The sequence below is a fragment of the Bombus affinis genome, chromosome 2, assembly GCF_024516045.1.
Source record: "Bombus affinis isolate iyBomAffi1 chromosome 2, iyBomAffi1.2, whole genome shotgun sequence".
In the NCBI taxonomy this organism is placed as follows: Eukaryota; Metazoa; Arthropoda; class Insecta; order Hymenoptera; family Apidae; genus Bombus; species Bombus affinis.
In genome coordinates, this window is record NC_066345.1 from 7,187,532 (window position 1) to 7,215,165 (window position 27,634).

The window sequence follows — 27,634 nt, forward strand, 5'->3', positions numbered from 1 at the left end:
AGAGTATTCACGCCGGTAGTTCTAATTGTTTCACAGTACACGCGCTGCACTATGCGACCAAATGAGAGAATGAACGTTAGCATATATAAGAACTTATAAAATTGTTTGGTTGCAATTTAGAGCATAGAAGCTATGTATTTAAGCCTAAAGTTAGGGATCTGCCCTGTTTGGTTGGACAGTAGCTTAGGCAAGAACCTATTGAGTTCTACAAGAATCGATTTAATTATACGGTTCTATTGATAAGTTAATATCTACTTTTGTATCCGAGATAGACAAGTATGAGAATGGCAAAATCGTGCAATTATGAAACTAATTGTAAGTTGATTAAGAAAAAAACTAATTGTTTACTATATTTTTTGTAGGGAAGGAAAGAGAATTTTCCTTTCAAACGATAATGGGTCAATGAGATGATGCCATAATTTCAATATATTTTTTTATACACGGTAATGTTTTAGATTTAACATTAGACTTACTTTCGTCACGTTAATGTTTTCGTTGTAGTAAAATCTAAATATCAATTTTTAAATAGTAAATCGGTGAACAATGAATAATATTTCTGACGAAATGTATGGATCTCTGGTATCTGATTAACATATTCATTTACAAAAACCATAAAAATAGAAAAACTAACTGTCTACAGGTAAGGTGTAAGAACATGAAGACGTAACGACTAATTTGTGTAACCACATAACGGGCCATGTTTTTTATCCATCGTACTTTCATTAATGATACAAATTTGTTGATTCTATGAATTTTGATCTTGTTAAAATTAGAAGAATTATATTAAGATGAACATTTCACATTGTATTGAAAAAAGGTGATATTCCTCATTTCGTATCCAGCGAAAAAATGAAACAAAACCAGGAGAAAGATTGTGAAAGATGAAACAAAAGTACGAAATCTCTTAACGAAAATTTGAAAAGTAGCCAATTAAAACTCCCTACCAAAAAATTATTTCTAAAAAGATAGAAAATTATGCAAATATTTGGAAAATTTAATTTAAAATGTATTATAAGTGATATAATATATATAAGTAAGTACATATGTAAATTTGTTCCACCAATGCTGCGTGCCATGCGCATATTTCTCCTGCGCTATTCACCAGTATGAACCAGAGTCGCAAGATTGCGCATTTCTCCTTTCGTTGTATAGTCGTTTCTCTCATTACAAGTACCAGAGACGAAATTAGCGAACAATGCAGGCATTGATCACCAGAGGCCCTTACTCGCAATGTCTATCTTTCAACATTTTTAACACTGGTATGAAAATATTTCCATACATCTCTGCTAAAAACACAATCATATAAATAGGTCTTGACGCCCATACAGCGAAGGCATAGAAAATATGAAAAATCGACATAGAAGACGAGAAGGATCACATTCTGTGTATATGTGATATGTCATAAATGTCTTAGACAGAGACAGAAACATTCTCCTCATTTCTGTCTGTTTCGCAAGAGCGAGAACCTTGTCTTCCATGTTGATTTCTTGTGACCAAATTTTTGGACGATTTTTTCTAGCGAGCGTCGAATTGAGGCCTGTTTATATCTGAATTTATATTATTATAGGATTATATACTGGTGATCGTGGCTACAACCACTCTCTACAAGCACTCTAAATATAAGCAATGATAATAACGAAGCTAAATTTCAACTACGTATGTAAGTATACATGTACGTCATGATAAGTTTGGCTAATAATAACAATTCATTAGATGTATGTGCTTGATAATATAATATATGTTTATAATAAAATAAATTAATAATATATGTAATAATATAATATATGTTTTATGAATGATTTTTATAAATTAAAATAACTTGCCAAATATAATGTAAAAATTTATTACTTCCTGTGCAATACTTTTTATAAAAAATAGAATAACGATATTATAAAACATATTTCAGATGTAATGAAAAAAGCGCAAATTAATTTTATAATTACATTTATGAATTTATTTTTTTTTTCATTTACATTTGATTTTCATTATACAAACTACATAATTAGATACTACAATTTAACTAATTAATGTTTAATAGTGTGTGATTAGGTTAAATTACATTTTATACCTTGACCCGAATAAGAAATTTAACTATGCCTCCAAAAAAAGGTGGAAATACTACAAAAACAAATAAAATTAAAGCTATAGATGGTAATAGCGGCAAAGAAGAAAAGAAAGGAGGAAATGCTGTGAAGGTATGCATTTTATATTCGTGTCAAATTATAAAACCATTTTTGAATATATATATTAAAGATATATAAAATGCATTGTTTAATTTTACTTCTTTTTTAATTATTTGATTTTAAAGGTTAGACACATACTTTGCGAAAAACAATCAAAAATTCTGGAAGCATTGGAAAAGTTGAAAGCAGGGGGAAAATTTAATGAAATTGCTGCTATATATAGTGAAGACAAAGCAAGATCTGGGGTAATGTAATTTGCTACCTTTATTGTATTAAATGATAAAACTTAATTCATTATATGTTCATATAATGTATAATTATAATGTCTTTCATCTTACATATAGGATACTTCATTTGTAACTATCTTTGAGTAGTTGTAATTTTAGAGGCAAGAAATTCCTTACTTTCTTACTATTTTTTGCATTTATTATGTTACTAGAATAAACAGGATGTCATAAAATATGTTTGATATACAATCAATTCTAGATATTAAAATAATGGAAAATGTTCATGTGCAAGGTGTCTGAAATACATAGGTATATATATATATATAAATCAATTTTACAGCTACTTCTTTTTCATGTATATATATAATATATATATATATATATATATGAATTCCAAAGCTAACATTTTTTTCGTTGCATTGTATTCAGTTTACTAAAAAATACAGTTAAAAAACAAAATTGACCATTATATATTCTATTATAATAATTATATATAGGATCTATGATAATATTATACAATTTTATTGTATAATATAATATTATATAATACACTTTATCTACAAAAAAACTTGGTCAAACAACTTATTTCTAATAACACTTAATTTTTTATTCAAATCTTTTTAATATGAATGTCAATTTCATGGGTATATGACGGAATTTATTTAACTTTCATACTCTGATATTTGACTATCAAATGCTGATGAATTCGTCAAATTATATACGTGTGACAATAAATGCTATTTTTCCTGCATTTGATTGCAAAATGTAAACACATAACAAAAATGTCAATTTAAAAACTGAGAGCATCTACATTTTTTTCCATGAAAATGATTAAATTGCGAATCATGTTTTCTTTGAGACTTTTGATCCTTGCAATGAATATAATGCATTCTAGTCATTTGCTGGAAAATAGTTTGTTGAGGTTGACTGATAGATAAACGAGTGGATGAATTTGTAATAGAAAAATATATTGAAATAAGTATAGGTATAGTGTATGCTGATCCAGATCCTCACTCTTGTAGTGTTGCAATACAATAGGAAGTATGTTAGGGAGCACGTTCATATATTTATAGCAAAGAACATTATCAAAAAGTTAACCTTGCTGTGTAGCTTTAGCTAAAGGCTACAAGAAACAGCAATAGAAATCTACTTATAGCTCTTTTGTTTCTAGACCTTGTAACCCAGAACAAAATTTATATTTAAGGGCACAATAATATTATTTAAAAAATTTATTATTTTGAATTTTTTCACTAAATTCTATTTTCTTCGTAACAACAGTCTCCAGGTCACAGATGTACAAAAGAAAAAGTATACAGTTTTCCTTGAAGTAATTACTTCAACATTAAACATTAAACAATATTAAACAGTATTTATGACAAAAATTATAAACTTTAGAGGTATTATAGTAATGTACTTGCGGAAAAGAGACCTCTGATTTTGATGGGATTCATTTTAATCATTTCACTTATATGTAGTAACAATGGGAAAAATGAAAAAAAATTAGTGATAAAATAAAGACACCTAAAAAGATGAGAAATAAAAGACAAGTTTTAAGTACAATGTGTTTTGAAAAATATTATTAAATTCTTGAGGTTTCTCTCCATTTTCCTCCTTTTTGAAGTTTTTTATTTTTTGTATGATCATCCAGGTTGGATCACTCATTTTTTTATTTTTCCCATAACATGTATATATGTAAATAAAATAATTAAAATAAATCTCATCAAAATCAATGATAAAACTCCTGCTCTGCAAATTATCCATTATATTAATATTATGAATATTATACTGGTACTTCTATCATTACCAATACTTTTCTATATACATCACAAACAAAAAAGTAGACCCTGAATACAAAAAAATTCGTTTGATCCAGATATAGAATTACACTGTGGTGGAACTATATTTAGGGACTGTTAGCAATGTTGTTTAAAATACCGATGCATACATTATCACAAATTTTCTGTATAAATCCTTGACATTATACATTTTTTTAAAAATTTTCTTCAAAATAAAATCCAGAAATAATGAATTTGGAAAAATCACTTCACAAGTCCACACATAACAATTTATTTGTCTTTAAGCATACTGTTCAGAAAATTTCTTTAAAGAACTATTCTGTAATTATGTGCTTTATCTGCTTAAAAATATATATTTTAGACAATACACAATAGCAGCACATTGAATGTGCTATGTATTATGAATAAAAAATAGTAACAAATACAAACAATACAAAATGTAGTTTTCTGATTTCTAATCTTGTGTAAACGAGATAATCATTTCATTACATGTGTGGATTTGTCTTGATATTTGCTTTTAAATCATATAAAAATATGTGTACCTAAAATTTATATGTACATAAAAAATTTGTGCTCTCATTTTTTTCATATACTTAGCATTTATGAGAAAAATTTTGCTAACGACTGTGTGAACATTCTTTATATATATTTATATTATTTCTGAAAATAAAAAAACACATTTTCAATTAATAATTTTGAAAATAAATTTTTAAAAAAGGGTGACCTTGGATGGATGACTAGAGGATCAATGGTTGGGCCCTTTCAAGAAGCTGCATTTGCATTACCAATCTCTTCTATTAGTTCTCCAATCTACACAGATCCACCAGTTAAAACAAAATTTGGTTATCATATTATAATGGTAGAAGGTAAAAAGTGAATAATTTATAAATATGTATAATACTAGATATTTAATGTATAAATATACATCCAACTTAATTAATTACAAATAATTTGTATTTTCCTAAAAAAAGTTTATGAGTGCGTGTTTGTGAAATAAATGTTTAATGTGTGTGCAATATACTATATATTATTCTTTTTAACTTGTAATAATATATAGGCTACAGATTTTTATGCAAATTAACTGGAAATAATTTTTGAGAATATTATGAAGAAAATAAAACCTTGGTTGACAATTCTTTTATATACCAAATAATATGAAAAGCACTTTACTTTGAATATTTCATATATTCTGTCATATTGTGTGCATTCTATACAAATTTGGAGTTTCAAATTTCCTGTCAATACATAAAAATCCGCAGTTTGGTAGTGTTATACTACAACAATAAAATACATAACACTTTATATATGGAGCAGAAAAGGCAATTGTATTTCTTAATTTTAATAAATAGGTAATATGTATATGTATATGAATTTTATATTTATAAATATATTTACAATTTGTGCTTTTAAAATAATATAACAAATAGGTTATTAAATATATTTAATAGTTTTAAAAAATAGTGCAACAAGCATGATTGAAATGCCATACATATTTTATTACATTATTCTGTATATTAAGCAAAATATTATTCATATAAGGTATTAATTTTAAATTGAACATTTAAATTATTTCCATTACTATTAAAAGTAAGAAAAAATAACTAATTGTAGCGATTTAAATGGTTTCAAGGTGTGCATCTAGTTCCAGTAGAAAAACGACCTGTGAAAATCATCTTGATAGCTTTTTCCAGATAGATACTTTCTAAAGTAGATCTACATATTTTTTTATACACCAATGCTTTGTCAATGTGCTTTTTTATTTTTTACAAAAAAGTATTAAGACAATTATGTCTGAAACTGATTAATTTCGAAGATATTTTAACTTTAATTTTATTAAGCTTACATATAATAGATACATATAATAAATAATAGATAATACATATAATACATACAATAATAGATAATAGATAGATAGATAATACATATAATAGATAAGAAAGATATGAACACAGGAATACTGTTTTGCATCTTCCTTTATCTTTCATATTATAAGCTTAACAGAATTAAAGTTAAAATATCCTTTAAACTAATCATTTTTAGATACAATTATCTCAGTATTTTTTTGTACAGAATAAAAAAGCACATGGATCAATGCACAACAAAATATGTTGTCTTACTTAAAAAAATGTCAGTGACTTTAGAAAAACTGCCAAGATGATTTCATAAGACTTTTTTATCGCCACTAAATGTGTGCCTTGAAACCATTTAAATTCTGTTTAGTTTTTTTTTATCATTATTAAAAACAGAAATAGTTTAAATAATTAATTTAAAATTAACATCCTATATATTGTACTTTTTCTTATTTTAAATTATATTATAATATCTACTCTCCTTACTCTCCTTGAGATATATGAGAAACGAAATATTCCATTAATTTTGATATACATAAACATATAATACTTACATATATTAATAAACTTGTAACAGACACAAAAAGGAGGAAATTCATATAAAAAGTATTGAATAATTATAATTATATAATTTATTATAAAACTATAAATTATACCTTACATATTTTAAGTACGAATATTAGGATTGGTGAAGTGAACATATCTCAGTAAAGAATCATTATCTTCACACACCCATGGTTTCTTATGATGACAAGCAACATCGTGCCAATTTACTCCATCATTATAAAACTGATTTAATACTGCTAAACAATTTTCTGGTGCACCTCCTTGTTGTATAGCTTCACGATTATCAGGTTGTGGTTTTCCAATACTAAAATAAATCATGCTATTTATTAGTTATTAATTTGATATATTATGATAATTTATTTAAATAATTTGTTCTTTTACAAGACCAATAAATTTATTTTTCACTATATTTGATATAGAAAATATAAAATAATTCGTAATATGGTCCAAAGCAAGTGTATTTCTCTAAAAAAAAATGAATTAAAATAAAATTCATTAAAGGTTTTCTATATAAAATTTTCTTGGAAAAGACCACATTGTAAATTCCAGCTTTTCTTTCAAAATCCGTCTCGCTTTTACATTAATGAGACAACACTGATACAGCGATGAAACTTTTTATCTCCAGTTTTTTGTTAATGAAAATTTTATTAATATATTGATGAAATTTTTCTGATTAGAATAAAACACGATATTATGATAAAACTATTCTATTTATTTTTCTTGAATATTTTAAAGTTCTATTTTGCTTTCTTTTTTGCTGTCCCCCTTTATATCAGTCCGCACAGATGAGCATTAAACTGAACTTTGTTAAATATTAGTCATATTAACATAACCTAGCCTCACGTCAGTCGAATAACCTAAAGATATCCTAAACATAATGGTAACATAAGAGTAACCAATACTCACGATTCAAAATCCCATCGCAAAATAGTCGCCATTTATGTGCATTTGCATACAGTTATTGATTTTATTGGATGAATCATAGATAGAAATCAACGGGGCGTCAAAGTAACGTGTAAAATACGTCAAAAACATTCAAATTTACCTACATATAACTTTTAAACTACTAGATTCCTAAAGTTAAGACTTACATTTATGGATTCTACGCGTCGAAAACTATTAAATAGCAGAGGAAAATCAATAATTTTCGTATCCCTTAAACCGAAGCATAAATAACGCATATCTTAAATAATACATACATATGAAGATTACGTATTTTTATTTTTAATATGTTTTAAAGTGAATGTCCTTAATCTTTTGATGTTCCTGATTTTTACCTATTATTAACCACTAAGCGGAATTATTAATATAACCATTAATATTTGATGAACTTTTAAGGAAAATAAATAATTATATTTACCCTCCACTTTCGGACCAATCATTATTAGCGCGATCATTAGCAGGTGCAAGCTTCTGTAATTCTGCAGTCCAGAACCAACCATTAATATGAAGAGGTTGAAGATCAGGTCTATCACATCCTTTGAAATCACAAAGCCGACCAGATGTCCAAATATATTTCACGTTGTCTAGAAATCATATTCTTTTTTACTCATACTTTATTGCTTTTACCGAAAAATATATTAAATATTAAGTGTTTCAGTACTTTGTACAATGCGACTTTTAATAAACTCATTTTCGGCAGAAGTCTCCAGGGAAATAAGGTCCATACATCGTTGCCTACAGAAATTTCTACCTGCTAACCAATCAAGTTCTTGTCCATTTGTTCTTGGATCAGCCCATGAATAGTAATAACCCTTGCCATTGAAACGTTCATGAATAACTCCTAAAACATATAATGTAATGGATTTCTTATATGCATTGATGTAAAATTACTAATAAATATCACATTTTTGTGATCAAAATATTACAATCTAATTTAGAACATTACACGTCAGCTTTTATACAGTCAAAACAATTTGCAGTTTTTATAAAATTCACGTAAATACATTTACTTTATAATATTTTATATTTTTTAAAATAATTATCATTTTAAGAAGAATGATTTTTTAATTCAGTTGATTGAAATATCAAACACGTACCTAAAATCAATTGTTAATTGGTATTTTACTTTAAAACTTGTACACGTGCTTATATACCATAATTATAAAATACTGATTAAACTACTATCATAAAAATTTTGTACATTGCTGAATACTTGTTGAAATACATAAAAATCTAAGTATAGTAAGAATATATAGTTTTATTTCAAAAGAATAACATTAATATTGCAATTTTTGCAAATAAAAATTTGAAAATTGTTTCTTCGTTACATTACCTAGTTTTCGTGATAAATATCGAAAATATTTTTGATTTTCAAGAAAGCAAAAAAATAATTGTGTGTGTATATACATCTAAATTAACATATCTACTGTACATACATATATGGCTATCCCACGTAACTGGGACAGGCTATACCTACTTCTGTGATAGTAGAAGATATAAAACAATTTTATCGAGTAAAAGTGAATAGATCCAAATAATACATGATCTACTGGTGTGTATATTCATTCTGGAAGTGATGACATTTCAAAAATTTGTACACCACCCCTATTTTTGTAGATTTATTTATAAATTTCTTCATATATTAATTAATGTGTTTCTTAACTCTTTGCACAAATGTATTAAAATAGTTATATCTGAAAATGCTTAACTTTAAAAGATATTTGTAAATATTTTAATTTTATCAAATTGAGCGAATGAAGGACAAGGAAAACATAAACATAAATATATCCATTGCATTGCAATTAAAGTTAACATATTTTAAAACTAATTAATTAGAAATAAAGGTGGTTTTTTAAATTAATTAATTAAAAATAAAAGTGATCTTTTTAACTAATTAATTATTTAACTAATTTTAATAATTAATTAAAAATAGACACCACTTTCAAAATGGGCACCTATTTCAGATCGTACATTATCCGAAATCGCTTAATTTTCCTTAATGAAATTCTTTTTTATCTTTTACCGTTTCCAGGATATAGTTTGTCCCAGTTATGTGAGACACTTCGCGTACATTTTATAATTGAAATAAATCTGTATAATACTAAATGATTGACTTTTAATAATGTATGAAATATGGTTATCAAGCTAATCAAATACTTTGAAATTCATAAGTTCAATTCTTGTTCATTGTTTCCTTTGAAGAGAAAGTTACACCAGTGACACTCACGACTTTAAATATGTATTTCAGTCACGACTTAAATGTTGGATTGGTATGTTAATTATACAAGCTACTTTCTCAAATGACAGAAAGAAAGTTCGGTTGTACGTAGTATAATGAGAATGCATTCCAGAGACAATACAATAGACAGAAAAGTCTAAGACAATAAGAAATAAAATTAATTAGGTAACATTCAATAGGAAATCAAGATATACAAATCATATGTATATTTCTGCAAATAAAAATTTATAATGCTATTAGTATTTCTTCTATGCGCATGGAAAAGTCATCTTAGTTTTTATATTTAAAAAATTTAAATATACATGTATATTTTGTAGATAAGCAATTTTTATGAACAAATTCTTATATTGCAAGACATGTTTTTATTTAGTATTAATTGGTATAATTTGTTTCTTAATATATATTTTCCAAATATATCGTAAAGTAATATTATTTTGTATTTACAAATAAATAAATACTAATGTTTATATTGAGAAGTGTAAATTATAGTACTGGTTGATAAAGTCTTTGTAATTTGTAATTTGTGTAATTTCATTCTTTCTTTACTAAAAATCTTAAAGAATATATGTAATATATATCTATGTAAATATCTAGTGTTTTTAATTTGATTAGCACATGATTTGCTGTGTCAATATATTAAACAAAAGATATGATAATATAAAAAGATCAAAAGTGAAAAATGAGAAGTATTAAATTTCTAAAATTGCGTAAATTCGAAATCTTCAAATAGGAAAAAATATTTATCAAAAGAATTATATCTATAAAATTATAATTAATTTTATAAAACAAAAGCGAGGTAAATAATTACAAATAAATATTCTTTTATTGTTAACTTTAAACCTAAATTTTAATCAAAAGTAGACATGCATATATATATATATATATATGCATGTCGAAAATTGGATTTTTATCATTCTATTATTAATACGATATCTATAATAATACAAATTCAGAAAAAATATAAAATGTAAGACTCACTATTGTTAATATTGACAGGAAAAATAAATATAATAAAAAGCATTTATAAAAAATCACAATATACTACTTACTTTGTGCACAAAGCGCAGGGATCGGTGCTTCTAAAATTCTTCTTGTAGATTGAAACTGAGCCGTAGATAAAACAATTAATGTTCCAAGTATAACAAATCGCATCATTTTTATAGCTGAAATTTTAAGATATAAATATCAATTTTATAAATGAGCACATACGTATCAAAATTGTATAATTTATTTCAACGTCTTACTTAATATATTACATTCATTTGCATTTTTAATAAATTTCGCATATATTTTTATGCTACGTATACATTATATATACGGTACATTAAATTAATTTGGATATCATTAAAAAATCAAACTTATTTAAGAATTTTTCCCCATGATACTAAAATTATAAATAGTTTTCAATGACAGTTTTAATATTATAATATAATAATCATAATTTAATTACTGTATTATAATTTTGTAGCTACCAATAAATAAATTTATCAACATATAAACATTACAAAAATTTATTGGAAAGAAAATATATTTTAATTTTTTAATTAACTATGGAAAATTTATAGGATTTTATAATGCGTTCATGTTACGTTCATATAATGATATGAGATACTTAAAACCACTATTATAGTATATATTATTTTAATATAATTCTATAATTTCCATTATGACAAATTATTTTGATTGATTACTTTAATATAAACCTATGTATATGATTTCCTTTATTTGTTACTAACTATAAAAACATATTAATAAAGACACAATTCGCTTTATAAAACATCAGTGATGTTACAAAAGATATCCAATCTTTTTCAATCAAAATACTAATGATGTTAGACAAATACTAATGATGTTAGAGTACAAGTGAGAATAATATTGGTCTCTTTAAATCAGTATCATTAGTTTCAAAAATATTCTTTAGAAATATTAATATAAGCAAAAATATTTAATGTTTAGTTAAGTTAGATAAAACAAAATATTATGTTACTTTAAACAGGTCAGTTCTATTTAAATGTTATATTTTATAATTTAATGATAAATGTGATAAATTAATATTATCACCTAATTCATATTCATAAACATTTTTATTTTACAGTATAAAACCAAAAGTATAAAACCAGCACAAATTTAATCAAACTTAATTAATTAATTAATAATTTTTATTATTAATGTGAATTGCTCTGTTAAAATCAGATTATTCTTATAGTCATACATATTTTCTACATATATACTTCGGCATCTTTGAATTAAAATGGAAATATAGAAATGATTATTAATGTACTGAATCATATAATCAAAAACACTGTCAATAATAAAGATTGCAAACTATTTATAAATCAAAATTTATGTATTTTATGTAAAGTATTTAAATAAAAGTATTTACAATCAGTTAATCAGCTAAATATTTTTTGAAGATTTCTTTCTATGAAAAGTCAACGATGCTTACCTATAGACGTTCTCCGAAGAACTGCGATGCTTTCTTCAGAAGCACCCCTATATATATATACATATATATAATGGGGACATGGCGTCAATACTTTTGCGATTGCACAAGTATTTTTGGAGAAGTGCTAACACGATTTGGAATATATTATACTTTCCTCTGTATATAAAGTACATACTTCAAAACAATAGATTATATTATCTATTAATATTATAGATCTATTAATTGAAGTATTATATTAATTCAAAATGTGAAGTACTTTAACATAAAATACAATATGTAACAATCTATTAATAAGATGATTCGATATTTTATTAACAAATAATACTACTATTATTGTAAACTATTAATTAATTTTGAACAATGTATAAGTATTCTTGTTCCCCCTCCTACCACATTACGCACACACACACATGCAGTACAGGAATTACGAATATAAATATTAATAATGCAAAATATAATACGGATAAAATTATACATATCTTTGGTAATAACCAAATCAAACAATAATTTAACTTATATAATTGTAATATATTATATATTTACAACAAAATATAAATAATATTTCTTATTCATTTTTATGTCCATAAACTATAATACTGCTAATATTATTGTATAAATGCTAGTTAATACAGATAAACATGCTTTGACATAAGATTTATAATTAAAATCATGCTGATAAACACTTCATTTATTGTATATCTTTTGGTATGCAAACAAAAACGAATTGTAAATATATATTATATAACAGTTTTTAACCATGATGAATTAAATATGTATAATATTATATACATATTGATGAATTAAATATTAAATATGTATAATATTAAGTTACATAAGAATATTTTGAACATAAACATTTCCTAAATATTCTTCTTATATTCAATGTTTGACAATGAAACAATATAATTGTTATTAGGTAACATATTTGTAGAATTTTCCTTTGTAAATTAATGATTTATTTTTTTCTTAATGATTTTTTCTTTCCCTATAAATAAATTTCGCTAAAAAATTTATTATTGCAAATGTTGATAGATTAGTTAATAATTATGTACAATTAGTTTCAAAATATCTATTCGAATATCAATAAGGAAGATTTCCATTTCTTTTTAGTTACAATTTTCAAAATACCTTTATCTTCATAATAACGAACATTACAGGTACCGTTAGAAAATAATTTTAAGAGGTAATGTAGGTGACCTGAAAACCCAAAAAGCATGCTATACCGATTGACCGAATGCGACTTTGATTGTGAATATGAGGAATTATTTAAGAATATAGTAGAATGTATTATTTAATGCATTATTTAAATATTTCTTTAAATTGCAGAAATAAAGTTGTTATTCATAAAATAATTTTGATTCAGTAAGTTTAACATATCTATACTATATATTATCTATTATATGTACTACCACATTTAAAAGATATAATGATAAAATCATTAAATGAGAAAATCATTGTGTTATATTATAAAGATATACACAAGTAAAAAATATTAAATATAAAAATAAAAATTTTTAATTTTAAGCTGTCATGATGTAAACCAGGATGTTTACCATATGTCGGTAAAAAGCGCAACGTGTTAATAATACGATTGAAATTTGAAGAATTGCCATAAATATTAAAAATCATTTAAATTGTCTTACAAAAATTATAATGAAAGATATATAAGTAATTATATATATATATATACTTACATATATACCAATAATACATACATAACATATGCATGCATATATATACACAAATAGATAATGTTATTGATGAAAACTGTTTGAATTATTTATTCTTTCTAATAATTTGTTAAAAGGAACAAAAAACGTTTTGGAAAGTGAAGTAATATTACACTCAGCAACAAAATTAAAACGAATCAGTGAATCATAAATTACCATCGAAAAATTATAAATTTTTGAACTATTACAATTTCATTTAAAAAAATCGTACAATATCATATTTGGGATCATTTTGGAGGGCGAAATCTCTACTTTCATCTTGCTAGGTTTACTCTTAGATGCTAGCAAGCGGAAAGAAAAAGTGAAGATGGTTTTCTTGCTCAAAATTTTACAAAATTGAACATTTCTGCAGAATTTAGAAATTGTTTTAACAACTCAAATTATCATATCATAAATACCAAGATAAAAATGTTTTCTATGCGAGGATCGCTTAAAAGTTGATATATAATTCCCCATTGTAATTCTATTGCTCTTTAAATGAAAAGTACGTTGTAGACATTAAAATGATCCAAGGTACACCAAGGTAAGATTGTACGGACGAACTGATTAGACTACAACGTAAGTACATACTTCTAACCTATATATGTCTTAACTGAATGTTGTATAGTACAAGTGGTTCCATCGACCAACACGACATCAACAAACGAAGCACGTTCTATGAGCGCGTTCAAATTTACAATGCGTGCAATATGCGACACTGTCGTATGTGTCGATCTCATTGTTTGAATTTCGAACCTTTACCGTATCACACGCGCAATATCTAGAATGTATACTTCCGTAGTAGAAGTCATATTTTATTAATTTCTTAAGTACAAAAACGACGATGGCGGCTACAAAAACTATTTGCACATACTCTTATTTTTCAATGAAGCGTTTTTTATAAGATACGTTTCATTTTTATAGTATACAATTTTTATAGAGATTTGTAGATCTCTTTTTAAAGTCTTTCTTGTATATGAAAGAAAAACTACAAAGTAATACCAAATTTAATATACTTGGATCTAATTAATTAGTAAATGCTATAGACAAAGATATCTTGAAAACTAGCAAATAGCTAGTTACTATTCGATATCCTGTCAACAACAGCATCGTTGTACAACCGACGGATGTGAGTCTGATGGAACTAAAACTAGTTTATTTTGCTGTATCGCACACAGGATATACGGGTTTAATGACTGTTTTATGACTGATTCTAAAAACATTGACCTGATCCCGAGCACTCAAGAACATCGCACTGCGTCTCAAACGCAGTAAAAAACATTTTTTGACTAAAATCATACATTTATCCTTTATTTTTATTTTTTCATTCAGGATACACATATTTGTGTATATACATAGGAATATACATTCATAGGAATATACAGGGTGAGTCATTGTTAAAGCCGAATACTTATTTGAAATCATATCAAATTTAATACAATATAATTAAAAAAATTTTTGTTTATGTTATTTCAGAACTACCTAACAAACCTATTTTAATGATTTAAAAATCTATTGTTCTATTTCGTATTTTAATTTATCTTATGAAATTATTATAACTTTTACTATTTCATATCTATTTATATAAACTAATGACTAAGTTCTAATTATGTTCAATTATTTGTTAAAAATTTTTTTTAATTATAGGATACTTTTATAAATTAACTCCTTACCGCGTTTGTGCTCTATTGAGTGTTCGTTGGGATTGGTTATTCTTAACCATCCCTGATAAATATCAGGGAGGCCGATGGATTGACTTTATGATACGGTGAAACGTCATGTATTCTTAATCCATTAATTCTTCATTCAGCAATTTCTTTAATGGACTGTTCTGCAGCCCACACATGTGACACTTTAAAGAACTCTATTTGTTAAAATTCGGTTATTACACAATTTCATTTTATTAAAATATCATAAAATTGTCATTGTCTCATGAGAATAAAGGTGATGAAATTCACAGAATTTTATTCTGTCGTTTATGTGTTCTACTATATGATATTCTTTTCCGTGTATTTCTTAATAATTAAATTGTGAATGTTTATACATTAATGAAAAATTTGGAAGTAAAAAAATTGACAGAATGTGTGTAATATTAAAATATGTATCGGACATACGAAGTAAAGCACACGTGTTGTAATATTTAGTAGGTGAAACAAGTCTTGATAAACATGAAATATGAATTTACATAAATATCCGCAGTCGATTAATAATATATGTATATTACACAAAACTATATTCACTAAAAAAAAAAAAAAAAAAAAATGCCGACTTTGACAAGAACATCTGAAAAATCTGATTATCGCAGATAATATTCGTATAACGTCGTATGACAAATATCGGTTCACAATGCGACAGTGTTCATCCATATAGTTAACCGAAGCCGATTACTCGTGCGACAAAGCGATACTGTTGAGTTGTAGCCCGACTATCGAATCGTCAGTTTTCAAAATGTCTCTGTCAAAGTTAACGTTGTTTCTTTTCCTTGAAAATAGTTATCTGAAAATAGTTATATTATCCAAAAACACGGCAGAGGAGACGTCATTGAATAGAACAGATATATAAAAAATGACAATTTTTTTTATCTGTATCTATACACCGAATGACACAAAATTCTTTTAATCCAAACGAATTAAGTCTAAAAAAAGTGATTTCGGGAATAAATTGTAGAAATGTTTTCGCACAATCTGATTCGGAACAAAATAAGCGACTTTAAAATAAATTGCCTCCACTTTGTCATAAACAAAATATCGATTAAACGTACAACATACAACTTCTTTTTACATTTTGCTTTGTCTTACGACCCATTAATCATACATAAAACGTATCAATAGAAAGTCATTGCTAATAAACGTTTTTTTAATAAATCGTTTACAACTTTAGTTAGAATTATTATAGAATATCAAGACTCTGTGATAAGTAAGTACTAGTCATACCAAAATAATATGCCAGATTTTGAATTGATCCGTTTGTTAGCTTCCGCACAATCAATTTGTTAACTTACGAAACGGGAAATCTTAAATTTGTATAATTTGTATAATACAAATGTATGAGCATATCTCAGTTTATCTTCCGAGCTTGTACGCTTTCTGAAAGATTTATATTTTGATGTTCAAATGAAAAGCTCTTTTTTCATTCAGGCGCTTGGCTATAGTGTAGACATAATCAGTTTTGCTTAGTTGTAAAATGCATTACCTTTCGCTTTCTCATCCTACCTTAGTGGAATTTGTTTCTATTGATTTCTGAGATCATTTCATGTACTTAAAAAAAAAAGTTTTCCTGAGATCAATTGCCTTCAAGATAAATTTTTCTCCGAGATATTCACAAAAACAGTCAGTACCACTATAGTGAATTCTGTTTATAGTTGTGTATTTGTAGCGGCGCATACGTCAATTCAGTTGCCGGCCACCACTGCTTATCTTCTGTTTATAAACGAGAGTGGGGCGATTTTAAATGGCCCGCACACAATTGCATATACAAGGCTACAAAAAATATTTTATAACTCAATTAAAAATGAATATCATCACTGTATTGGTTTGTCTTTGAACTAGATTTTTCAGTCCGGCCGCCACTTGTATGAAATAATAAGAAATTAATTATAAACATAATTAATGAGTGAATATGTAATCGATATTATTTTTCGAAATAGAATACTTATTATCATTTCATGTAAGCGTTGCCGACTGCCTCGCGGTGGCTGGATTGAACATATTTATCCAAACCCAAACTCAATATGTACACTGATGACAATCATTTTTAATTGAGTTATACAGAGATTTTTACAGCTTCGTATATAACCGTTGTGCACAAACCTTCATTTTGAATATTCAAGTTCACCCCACCCTCGTTTGTATATATAAACAGAAGATTTCGATCGCGTTATTTTATCCGGTTGCTGGCAACTAATGTAGATGCATATGCTACCACAGACGCTCAATTTTCTGTAATAGCAGCAAGTTTTCTTGCAAATATTTTAAAAATTAAGACCAATCACCAGTAACATATTTAGGAAAACAGTTGTTCAGAATCATACTTCCCACTACATATTATAAATATAAGTAATGTATAATATAATTAATATATAAATGAATAATATATAAATATATAATATATAGCATTAATATATAAATACAATGTATAAAAAGGCATCAGAATTGGAGAAGTTCAGTTCTATTTGTACATTTACCAAAGAATTAATTCTTATTAAAATAATGAAGTGAAACAAAGGGAAGAAAATTGAATTATTTTCTATTTTTAATATTCAATAAAGTAAATTTACGTTATATGAAGAAGACGTGACGTTATTTTAAATTTACAGTACATATAGATATTTTTATGCAAAACTATATTGCAATATTTCATAAAAAATAATTCAATCAAGGTCGTGAATTACGATTACAATGAGTAAATTCATTCAAAATATAAAAATCGCGATCGATGTGACAAATCATTGTTAGTGATTTCGCACATCTTTAATAGACATATAGGATATATTATAAGTGCATAAAAAAAATTAAAAATATTTTTTACATGGAGAAAATAAGGTTAATATGTACCTATATGTATTTATATATATGTATTGCCCACATGGTATGCAAAAACGTTATATATCTTATTAATATATAAAAATACATAGAATAAGCTTAGAATGTTGTTACAAATATGTATCATTCACAGCCATCAGAAAGAAATCTATAAGATAAAATATTAGGATTGACCAGTGATCGAAATTTTATATATCAACGTGTGGTACGACCTTAAAATCCCTAGCAATGCTATAAACACGCTTATATATACAAATGTACTTTTTCTCAAGGAATATAATGAAACAACTGTGTATTTTCATTCATATATAATGTAATGAACAATCTATTACACACACTGATTAAATTATTTCATAAAAATCTGTTATGATTCTCCATAAATGTAATAAACTAACAAACTCTGTACGTGTATTACAAAATAACTTGTTTTTCTTGTGCAAAGAAACAATATGTCCACTATCCTTTTTGGCGTTCACAATTTTCTATTTATCATATATTACAATATAAATGTGAGATGATGTGATTGTATTAATTGTTTGTTTGACAATGTACTGTATTGCGGAACTTGTTCTCGAATTTTGTTTGTGAATCATGACAGAGTCGGAACTTTGCCGGCTCTGCGCCGAAACCAAAGAGAATTTTATTGGAATTTACGAAGCAGAAGGGCAAAAATTAGCCATAGAAGCTAAAATTGCTAAATGTTTACAAATTCAGGTAAAAATAGTTTCCTTTTTTTTTATAATTCTTTTTAATGCAATAAATTTAATAATTCTTTCTATTTTTTTGTTTGTCTTAATGAAATATAATTTCTTTCGAATTTTAATCTGATATTACATTTTAGTATTATTAGAGTAATGTCTATATCTATGAATATATATGTATATTGTAGTAATATTTAAATTAAAATACTGCTTACAGGTATTAACTAATGATGGATTACCACTTACAGTTTGTATAGATTGTTGTATTTTATTGAATCAGTGTAGTGAATTTTTTGAGAAAACCAATCAAGCACAAGTGTCTTTAAAACAATTACTTCTAGACCCTAAAGTTGAGCCACAACCATTAGAATCAAATATAAATTATATTGATAAAACTATTGCATTTCCAAAGGAAGAAATTGGTGAAGGAATTGTTGAATGTCATTTATCAAATTATATCCATGATACATCTAACGCTTCACGTAATTACTTTATTGAAGAAAATAAAAATGATAACCGTCAAAAATATGAAAATGAAGAACCTCAAGATAATGTGAAACAAAAAAAATGTAAAATTCAATTTAAAAAAACACAGCTTAAACAAACTAGAAAAAAATTAAAACGGAAAAGTCAAAAAATGGAGGACCCAGATGTATACATAAGTGCTGATTTAAAAAAAGAACATAAAAATATAGATATGAAAACAAATATTAAAATTCCAGATAATTATATGACAGGTAAATATAATCATTATAATAGTAAGTAATATACACATATAAAAACTATCTATAAAGACTAAAATATCTTATAAATAGATTAGCTTATAGTAAAATGAATGAAAGTAGATATTGGTGATTTTAATAAAAATATTAATATCAATACAAGTATAACCAAAGTTACAAGGATCTAAAATATATACTCAAAAACCATTGTCTGTTTATGAAAACTTACAGATATAAACATTATTTTTTTTAATTAAATAGATTGTGGTAGATAATGGTAGAATGGTAACGCATTTTTTAGGATGTCTACTAACGAAACAAAATGAATGCCCTTATTTATATTAAGTAGAATAAAGTATTAATTTCTTGTCATTTGTGGATAGTTTTTATTAAACTGAATAACATTTACTTGAAACACTTTCTTTCATACTGATAAATTCTAATAATTAAAAAGTTTTGACAAAAAATGCTTATCTAAAGAAAAATTTTATGTGAAAAAAGGAAAGGAAAGCAAAACACATTTTACATTGAGAATCATTCTATTAAATATCTGAAATGATGCCTTTGGTCTTGTAAACAATTAGTAGGCTTTTCATAAATACTGGTTTGAACATTTAAGAACAGTTAATGAAGTAATTGATAGATATACCTTATGTATTCCTACGTTTATATTTCCTTTGTTATTATTTTGTTTCCATTCATACATACCTCATATTTTCTTCATTGTTTATATAAAGCTTTGTGCTTTACATAATCCTATTAATTGAACAGAACTGTTTGTTTACTTGTCTGGAAGATTTAAACAAGACAAACCTTATTCATTTTCAAAAAATGATGATGAAGAAGAATGATTGATTCATATTCAGTTTTTCAAAGAATTCTCTCAGTTACAAAGCAAATAGAAGAACAAGCGAATAGAAGCTTGTAAATGGAATCAAAATAGTTAAAATAATTGCTTAATAATTATATTTAGAATCCAATTTAATTTTTCACTATAAGACTTTATTTATAGAGAATGTAAAAGAATGCTTCAAATAAATACTTTCCATTAGGATAGTAATTATTCTGATAAATAAAAATTAATACCACATTTCATTTAAGATAAATGCCTCTCATTTTAGGTGTGATTCATTACAGAGTAGTTACATTTTATTAGAGGTCCTCTACCTCTTCTGCCATACTAGTCACTCTAATAGTTACTCTGGAAAAGTTTATTTACATATTAATGATGAACCCATGTAATCCACTGAAGTAAAAACAAGTGAAGTCAATATTTCTCTTTGCAGTAGTCTCTAAGAAAACAGTTCATAATACTATACATATTTGATCTATTCTGTGAAAAGACACCAAAGAAGTGTAATTTCTATTTGACACGTATAATACCTTTAAATTATTTATTGTTTACCAAAAAGTTTTGAATATATACATATATACACAGGATGTTCACACCATTTTAACTCCCAGCATTTTTCTCATAGTTGGTTACAAGAGAGAGATTTATGATTAAAATGAAAAAAGATAAGCTTTTACTATTTTACAATATGATAGCTGGAATATATTTTTAAATTGTTTATGGTTTTCACATCATAATAAAATGATTATTGATGTATGTATAATATTATTATGTTATATGAAGGTGATTATTGAAACAAACCAATAGTCTGCAACATAATTGAGTTCAAGTTTATTAAAATACAAAAATTAATAAAATATTTTGTAGCGCTAAATTTATTAGATAAAGTTATAAAATTCTATTTTAAGAATAGAATTCTTTGTATTAAAAAGCACTTTTAATTGCACATGTAATCCAATCAATAATCAGATTATTTCATTGTTGTTTGTATATTCATGGAAATTAGACAAATACCAGAACAATACCTATATGTATGATTGTTAATATATTGCAAATATTCATAGTTAAAACCCATATAAAAAAAGGTAATGTGTAACAGTTGTGTTGAATTCATTTTCTGTTTGTTATTAAAAATATTATTTGTTATTGTCTTACTTACTAATTAAATCATTGTTGCACACAGTGTGTCATTATGTAACTGAAGATAAAATGGATATATTGTTTATTTGATTTATTTATTATAAATCAAATAAGAATAGAACAACTAATTCATTACTATATACAGAAGAACATTCACATAGATTCCATCTTAATGTAAGCAATTTCAATCGAAAACCATACTAAGATGGAAGTATTTGTAGGAAGAAACCATACATTCGAAAAAGCAACGTAGTTACTAAAATAAACACAATTTTTTTTACATTTTGAAGAAAATCCGTTTATTTTAATGCAGAAAATAACTACGTTATGTAATAATTCAATAGATTCTGTATATAAAATTTTGGAATTACATAGATACATCTGTTTTAAGTCTTTAATTGCGCAATTATTAAACGAAAGTGAACTATAACGTCGTAGAATAATGTGCAGGGTGTATAAACATTTTTGGTAAAGCTCACTTAGTGGGTTAAATCCATGAGTATATGATGAAAATTCTATTTAAAAAACAACAAATATTCTTTTAAGTTTTTTAAATCTTAACTTCATAAAACAATTTAAACTTCATAAATTTCCAACTCAATTTTTTCGATTTACAAACTGCAGATAAAACAGTGAACCGAAGGGACGAAATGTAAACATTGGAAATAGTATCAATATTTATACTAACCCTACAAGTTTCGCAAATGAATATTAATAAATAATAGCAATGGTTTCTATGTTTATAAAAAATACATTGGATAGAAGTCATTAAATCAAATGGTAATACTGATACAGTACTAAACTATTACGTATACCATACAGATATGCAGAATTCAATGCAAAAAAGAGAAATAAATTTTTTAATTTAATTTCGTGTTAATGTATGATGCGGTATAATCACTAGCATATTATTAGGCGTTCATCTTTACAACAATACTTTAAGTGAAAATAACCTGAACTTTATATATACATTTTTAAGATTATTGGAAAACGTTATTCGTCACCACGGATATGTATTTTCATTAAGACCGAGCTCCAGCTCGTAATTTTGCAATTATTAAAAGGTGTTTGGGTAACATGCGATCTTTAGATTTCTTATGAAACCACCTTAAATCTATCGTTTATGTTATTTTGTTAATAGATGCAAATAACTTAAAGAGATGAATATCAAAACAACATTAGCATAAAGTACACAACGAAAATCGTTTTGCGAATTTTATATATATAATCTGATTGGCCTGCATGTATTGTTTCTTGATATATAAAACAGTATAATTATTAATAAATGTACTGTTAAAAAACGTTAAAAATATTAATTTAATTTTTATAATTTATTTTGAAATTAAATGAATATATAAAGACAATTTATTCTTATTATGAATATCTGTTTTCAGTCATAACTACACAAATATTATTTGATATATTTAATATAATGATGAGAAAAATATTTTACATAGAAGTCATATATAGAGATTTTCAAGTAATTTCAAATAATATTCATTAAATAAGAATTTCTTGAAATAAGATTTTCAAATAATATTCTTAGAAAAGAATGATCTAAAAATGTTAAAAGTCCTTACTTTTTTGTCTTGTAGTAGACTTCTGTCTAATCGACTCCTATGTGTCAGACTTATGATTTATGATCAAATAAATAAATGGTTGGTTCATCCGAAAGTATACAGTCTGTTCTCTGTCATGGTTGGCACAATTTTTCAAGCATTTCCGCTAATCTGACGGCTAATTCATTAGCTTCAAAAACTGCAATAATAATATTAAAAAAAATGTTGTATTGAATAAAAAATCAAGATCATCATGACATTCTTAAATGACAATATATTGCTTTTTATGCAGTGTCAAAATTGACACTTACACAAATTCAGCGATGTCATAAACAGTTGCTGTTTTCCAATAATTTCTTAATAAAATCAACTTAAAATACATGTTGATCAGCAACTAGTGAGTAGTTTTAGTGGATACAGGGTAGTTCTTTCCAAACAGATAAGTTGAGAATAGAGAAAATTTTTTTGAAAATTTATCAAACATCAGCAGGTGGTTATTATACGTACGAAGATAAGTCAAAAACGTTTAAGGCCTTATTTTCAAACAAATAAAATTTGAATATGTTCAATTAAATACTGGTACTGATACACGCGCATGATACATTTTCAAATTCATTTTTCTCAAAAACAGTGCATGTTAGGAAAGAGTCTTTTGTACATTTTTGGTTTATAGTTTAATTCTTACTCATGTTTAGTCTAGAATCAGCCAAGTTTAGTTATACTTGTCAAATATTTATACTAAATCTTCTCGAAAACGGAGCGTTATATGAAAAAATTCTATTCTATATTTTCATCTTATTTTTTTTTTGTTGAATCGCACTGTTGTATAATAAATTACCTTATTACCCTGTATAATAAATTTCCTTATTAATGCGTAAATCAAATATAATCATATAAATATGAAAATATCCAGTAAGCTTTCTAAACATAAATGATAATACTTGTTATAAACTGAGTCTCGTGTTCATGGTATATATTCGTATTGTTATAGTAAGTGCATTTTGAACTTGTCAGTCTGATATAGAGGAAATATAGATAAATATAATAATATAAAGAAATAAGGAAATATATATAAACGAATCTTAATATGTCTATCTACTACAGGAATGAAATATTTTTTTAACTTCAAGAAGTTGATATGTTATATGGTGATCATAAAAGAAATCACGCAAGACGGTGAATTGGAAACATATAGAAACTGATATCCGGATCGATGTAACAAACAATTTATCATACTTTAAGCTGATTTTTTTAATTGGAGAAAGGCAACTGTGTATGATATTGTGTATTCGTTTCGATGTTACTTAGTCAAATTTGAATTTTTATTGAATAAATTTTTCTTGATAATCTTTATTACCGTAATTTATTTCCAACTGAGTATTGATTAACTTTTGTTCAGAATATTTTCTCATAATATTAGTAGTCACGAGGAAATAATTATCAATTATCCAGCATTAATTAAAAAAAGTATACATATATATCTATAATGTTTACATCATTTACATATGTAGTGTGTCCGCTTTAACTGAACTTACTGGAATATCTCATTATGAATTAAGAATATAAAAGAATGGTAGCTAATTGTTTTCATCTCAATAAAGTTGTGGCCGATTGAACGGAACAGAATAACCAGGAGTATACCGAAAACATATATGTCATACATTATTTACCACATTACGTTTTACATCATTTTATAATAGCATTTCTATCATCTGTTATATAATAGCTATATGTATATGTATATTATTTATTTCAATTTACCGCGTGTCTCCACATCATTGAATAAGGATTGGAAAAAGAGTTGAGAATTTATATGATAAATAGTATTTAAATTGATTAAAGAATCATCAATAAACATAGTTTTTAAGTTAAAATAATTTTATAAAACATTACTATAATAATGTAACTGGCTTTTCGGTTTTAACGTATCGCATGAAATATGAAAACAAAGGATTACATAAAAATTTTTGCCACAGTTTTCTTTTACTAGCATCTATGCTTAATATCTTCTTACAGAATCGCAAATATTGAAAATGTCGCAGATATCCTGATAGAATCTATCATGTATGTAGAGATCGGTCAAATAACATGTACAAGCGAATATGAGGTGATTTGTTATAAAACAGTAAAAAGAAAGTATAGAATAAAATTTTTTCGTTTGCGGTTAGTTTTCGAGAAAATCGAGTTTAAAAATTTGTCAGGTATGCTTGAATTTGATTAATTATCAACTGGTTACAAAAAAATAATTCTACATGCGAAAGTACGTAAAAGATGCGGAATAAAATTTTTTTATTTAAGGCTTTATTTTCGAGAAAGTAGAGTTTGGATATGTTTAGTTAAGAATATACGCATATCATAAATTTTCAAATTTATTTTCCTGAAAAACATTTTGTAAATAAATTTTATTATACATTTCCAACTTACTCTCACATATTGAATAATTTCCTGTTGATTATTTACTCCTGTCCAGCCTGGAATTAACGAAATTAATCTTCAAATATTATTCTATTTTTAGACTCACTTTTTTCGTAAACGTCATATGAAAAATTTTTATTCTACATTTTTTCCTTATTTTTTCATAAGAGATCACTTCATGCTCGCTTATAAATGTTATTCAGCTGGTCCCTGTACTTCCGCAACTTTCTTATATTTAATTAAAGAATTATTGAATTATAGAGCTCTATTAAAGCTTTATTTATTTAAAATGAAACATCGATGACTAACGCATACAGATTTTGCTAAAACTGTGCACAATTGCCATTGGCTGAACTTAAAAATTTTTTTAAAAGAGGACAAGAGACCTTTCTGAAGACCTATAAATCTGTGTGAAAATTTTTCGAAATAAATCAATTGTTTAAGAAAATTAAATTTCACCTCTCTTTTTTTGAGATATTTTAATCTTTTTCAGATGAGTAACGGCTTTTATTTATCCTCAGTTCAGCGATGTCCAACAATATGTAATTATCGTAACTATTCCATGTAATATCGTTACTCTTATTTTGTGCATTTCGAATACTGCCTGTCATTTCAATTAGTTTAGTTATTTCAAAAAGAAATATACATATATATTCCGAAACACTGGAGTACTAATTATAAATAAATAAATAAATATATATATATACAGAATATAAATAAATAAAAAATATATATATAAATATATAAAAAAATATATAAATATTTATATATATTTATATATTTATTATATATATATATAACGATAACAGCAAGTTTATTCAATGTAATTGTTACAATAGCGATTACAATGTAATTGTTACAATAGCGAACAAACAATTGTTCCGAAAAAACATGCTTGAAATATAAATACTCTTTATATGCCAAGCATATGCCAAGTACAAATCCTCCTCATACATTTCACCAATGAGTTTCATCATCTCGCATTGTAAAACAACAATCTATCAGATTTTAGTAATGAAAGGTTTCTTTCTTTAAATATCCACTTTTATGCCACGAATGTTTAAACGAATTCCGAAATTTAGAAGAGAAAAACTGATTATATATAAGAGATTATAGTTTTATAATATTATAATTCAGTAAAGCGACTTGATCGGACAAAGTTCTCACACAATATTTCCATATGGAATATTTCCAAAACTGGGAACATGTAGGGCCAGAGTCTGGAGGCGGTACTTTTTTATCATTGTTTCTTTAATATCATGAGAAAAAATATCTCTTTTTCTTGTAGGAAAAGGTGTAAGAATCTTGAACAGCACTCATTTCATGAATCTAGTAGGAATGTTCAAGATCTTATATTTGTCAAGAATACTTCTGTAAACGAAGTTTTAGAGCAGTTGATCATTAATTTGCCAAATTTCGAAGCAGAAAATGTCCCTAATGAACATTAGAATTTGAATAAATCTTTCTTTACTTTAGATTCGAATTGCCTATATTACTTGATTTTTCTAAAATAAAATAAAGAGATGAAAACAGCTTTTTTTCTACCCTATTGAAATATTAAAACAGTAAAACTCTATTTACATAATATTCATTTATTGGAACGAAATTATAGTTATGCCTAATAATTAACTCTTGTTAGTCGAATTCACTTATCTGAACTCCTGTCAGATGAGCTCCTGTCATATCAACAAAAAATAATAAATGAGGAAAATTGGTCAGCTTCTATTATATGAAGTACAGTTAT

At 25.6% G+C, this 27,634-nt stretch overlaps 3 protein-coding genes across 8 annotated transcripts in view; 2 read left to right on the forward strand and 1 right to left on the reverse strand.

Annotated features, from left to right (window-relative positions):
* Positions 1-1,095: 1,095 nt before the first annotated feature.
* Positions 1,096-5,571, forward strand: LOC126924371 (peptidyl-prolyl cis-trans isomerase NIMA-interacting 4). 2 transcript variants are annotated; one of them, XM_050738780.1, is made up of 5 exons: positions 1,096-1,259; positions 1,568-1,660; positions 2,039-2,195; positions 2,309-2,428; positions 4,925-5,571. In XM_050738780.1, the coding sequence occupies exons 3-5, from the start codon at positions 2,094-2,096 to the stop codon at positions 5,081-5,083; spliced, it is 381 nt and encodes a 126-aa protein (XP_050594737.1). In that variant the 5' UTR covers positions 1,096-1,259; positions 1,568-1,660; positions 2,039-2,093; the 3' UTR covers positions 5,084-5,571. The 2 variants fall into 2 exon arrangements, with proteins under 2 accessions (XP_050594737.1, XP_050594727.1); XM_050738770.1 differs by lacking the exon at positions 1,096-1,259 and having other exon boundaries at positions 1,372-1,660.
* A 1,094-nt stretch (positions 5,572-6,665) lies between these two features.
* LOC126924345 (uncharacterized) lies at positions 6,666-12,411 on the reverse strand. The gene is made up of 5 exons (XM_050738714.1): positions 12,251-12,411; positions 10,854-10,967; positions 8,227-8,406; positions 7,984-8,149; positions 6,666-6,927 (listed from the first exon to the last, which is right to left on the reverse strand). Exons 2-5 carry the CDS (start codon positions 10,957-10,959, stop codon positions 6,723-6,725), a joined length of 657 nt encoding a protein of 218 aa, XP_050594671.1. The 5' UTR covers positions 10,960-10,967; positions 12,251-12,411; the 3' UTR covers positions 6,666-6,722.
* Positions 12,412-18,717: 6,306 nt separating this feature from the next.
* The window catches only part of LOC126924174 (oocyte zinc finger protein XlCOF6-like), a 41,544-nt gene continuing 32,627 nt past the window's right edge, over positions 18,718-27,634 (forward strand). For 4 of the 5 annotated variants that reach the window (XR_007713443.1, XM_050738391.1, XM_050738401.1 and 1 more), the window contains exons 1-2: positions 18,719-19,214; positions 19,419-19,938. Coding sequence is in view for 4 of the 5 variants with exons in the window: in XM_050738391.1 (XP_050594348.1) it covers positions 19,092-19,214; positions 19,419-19,938 (643 nt within the window). In the remaining variant the exon portion in view is untranslated. Of the gene's footprint in view, positions 19,215-19,418; positions 19,939-27,634 lie in introns of all 5 variants that reach the window. The other variant, XM_050738425.1, reaches the window with a different exon arrangement.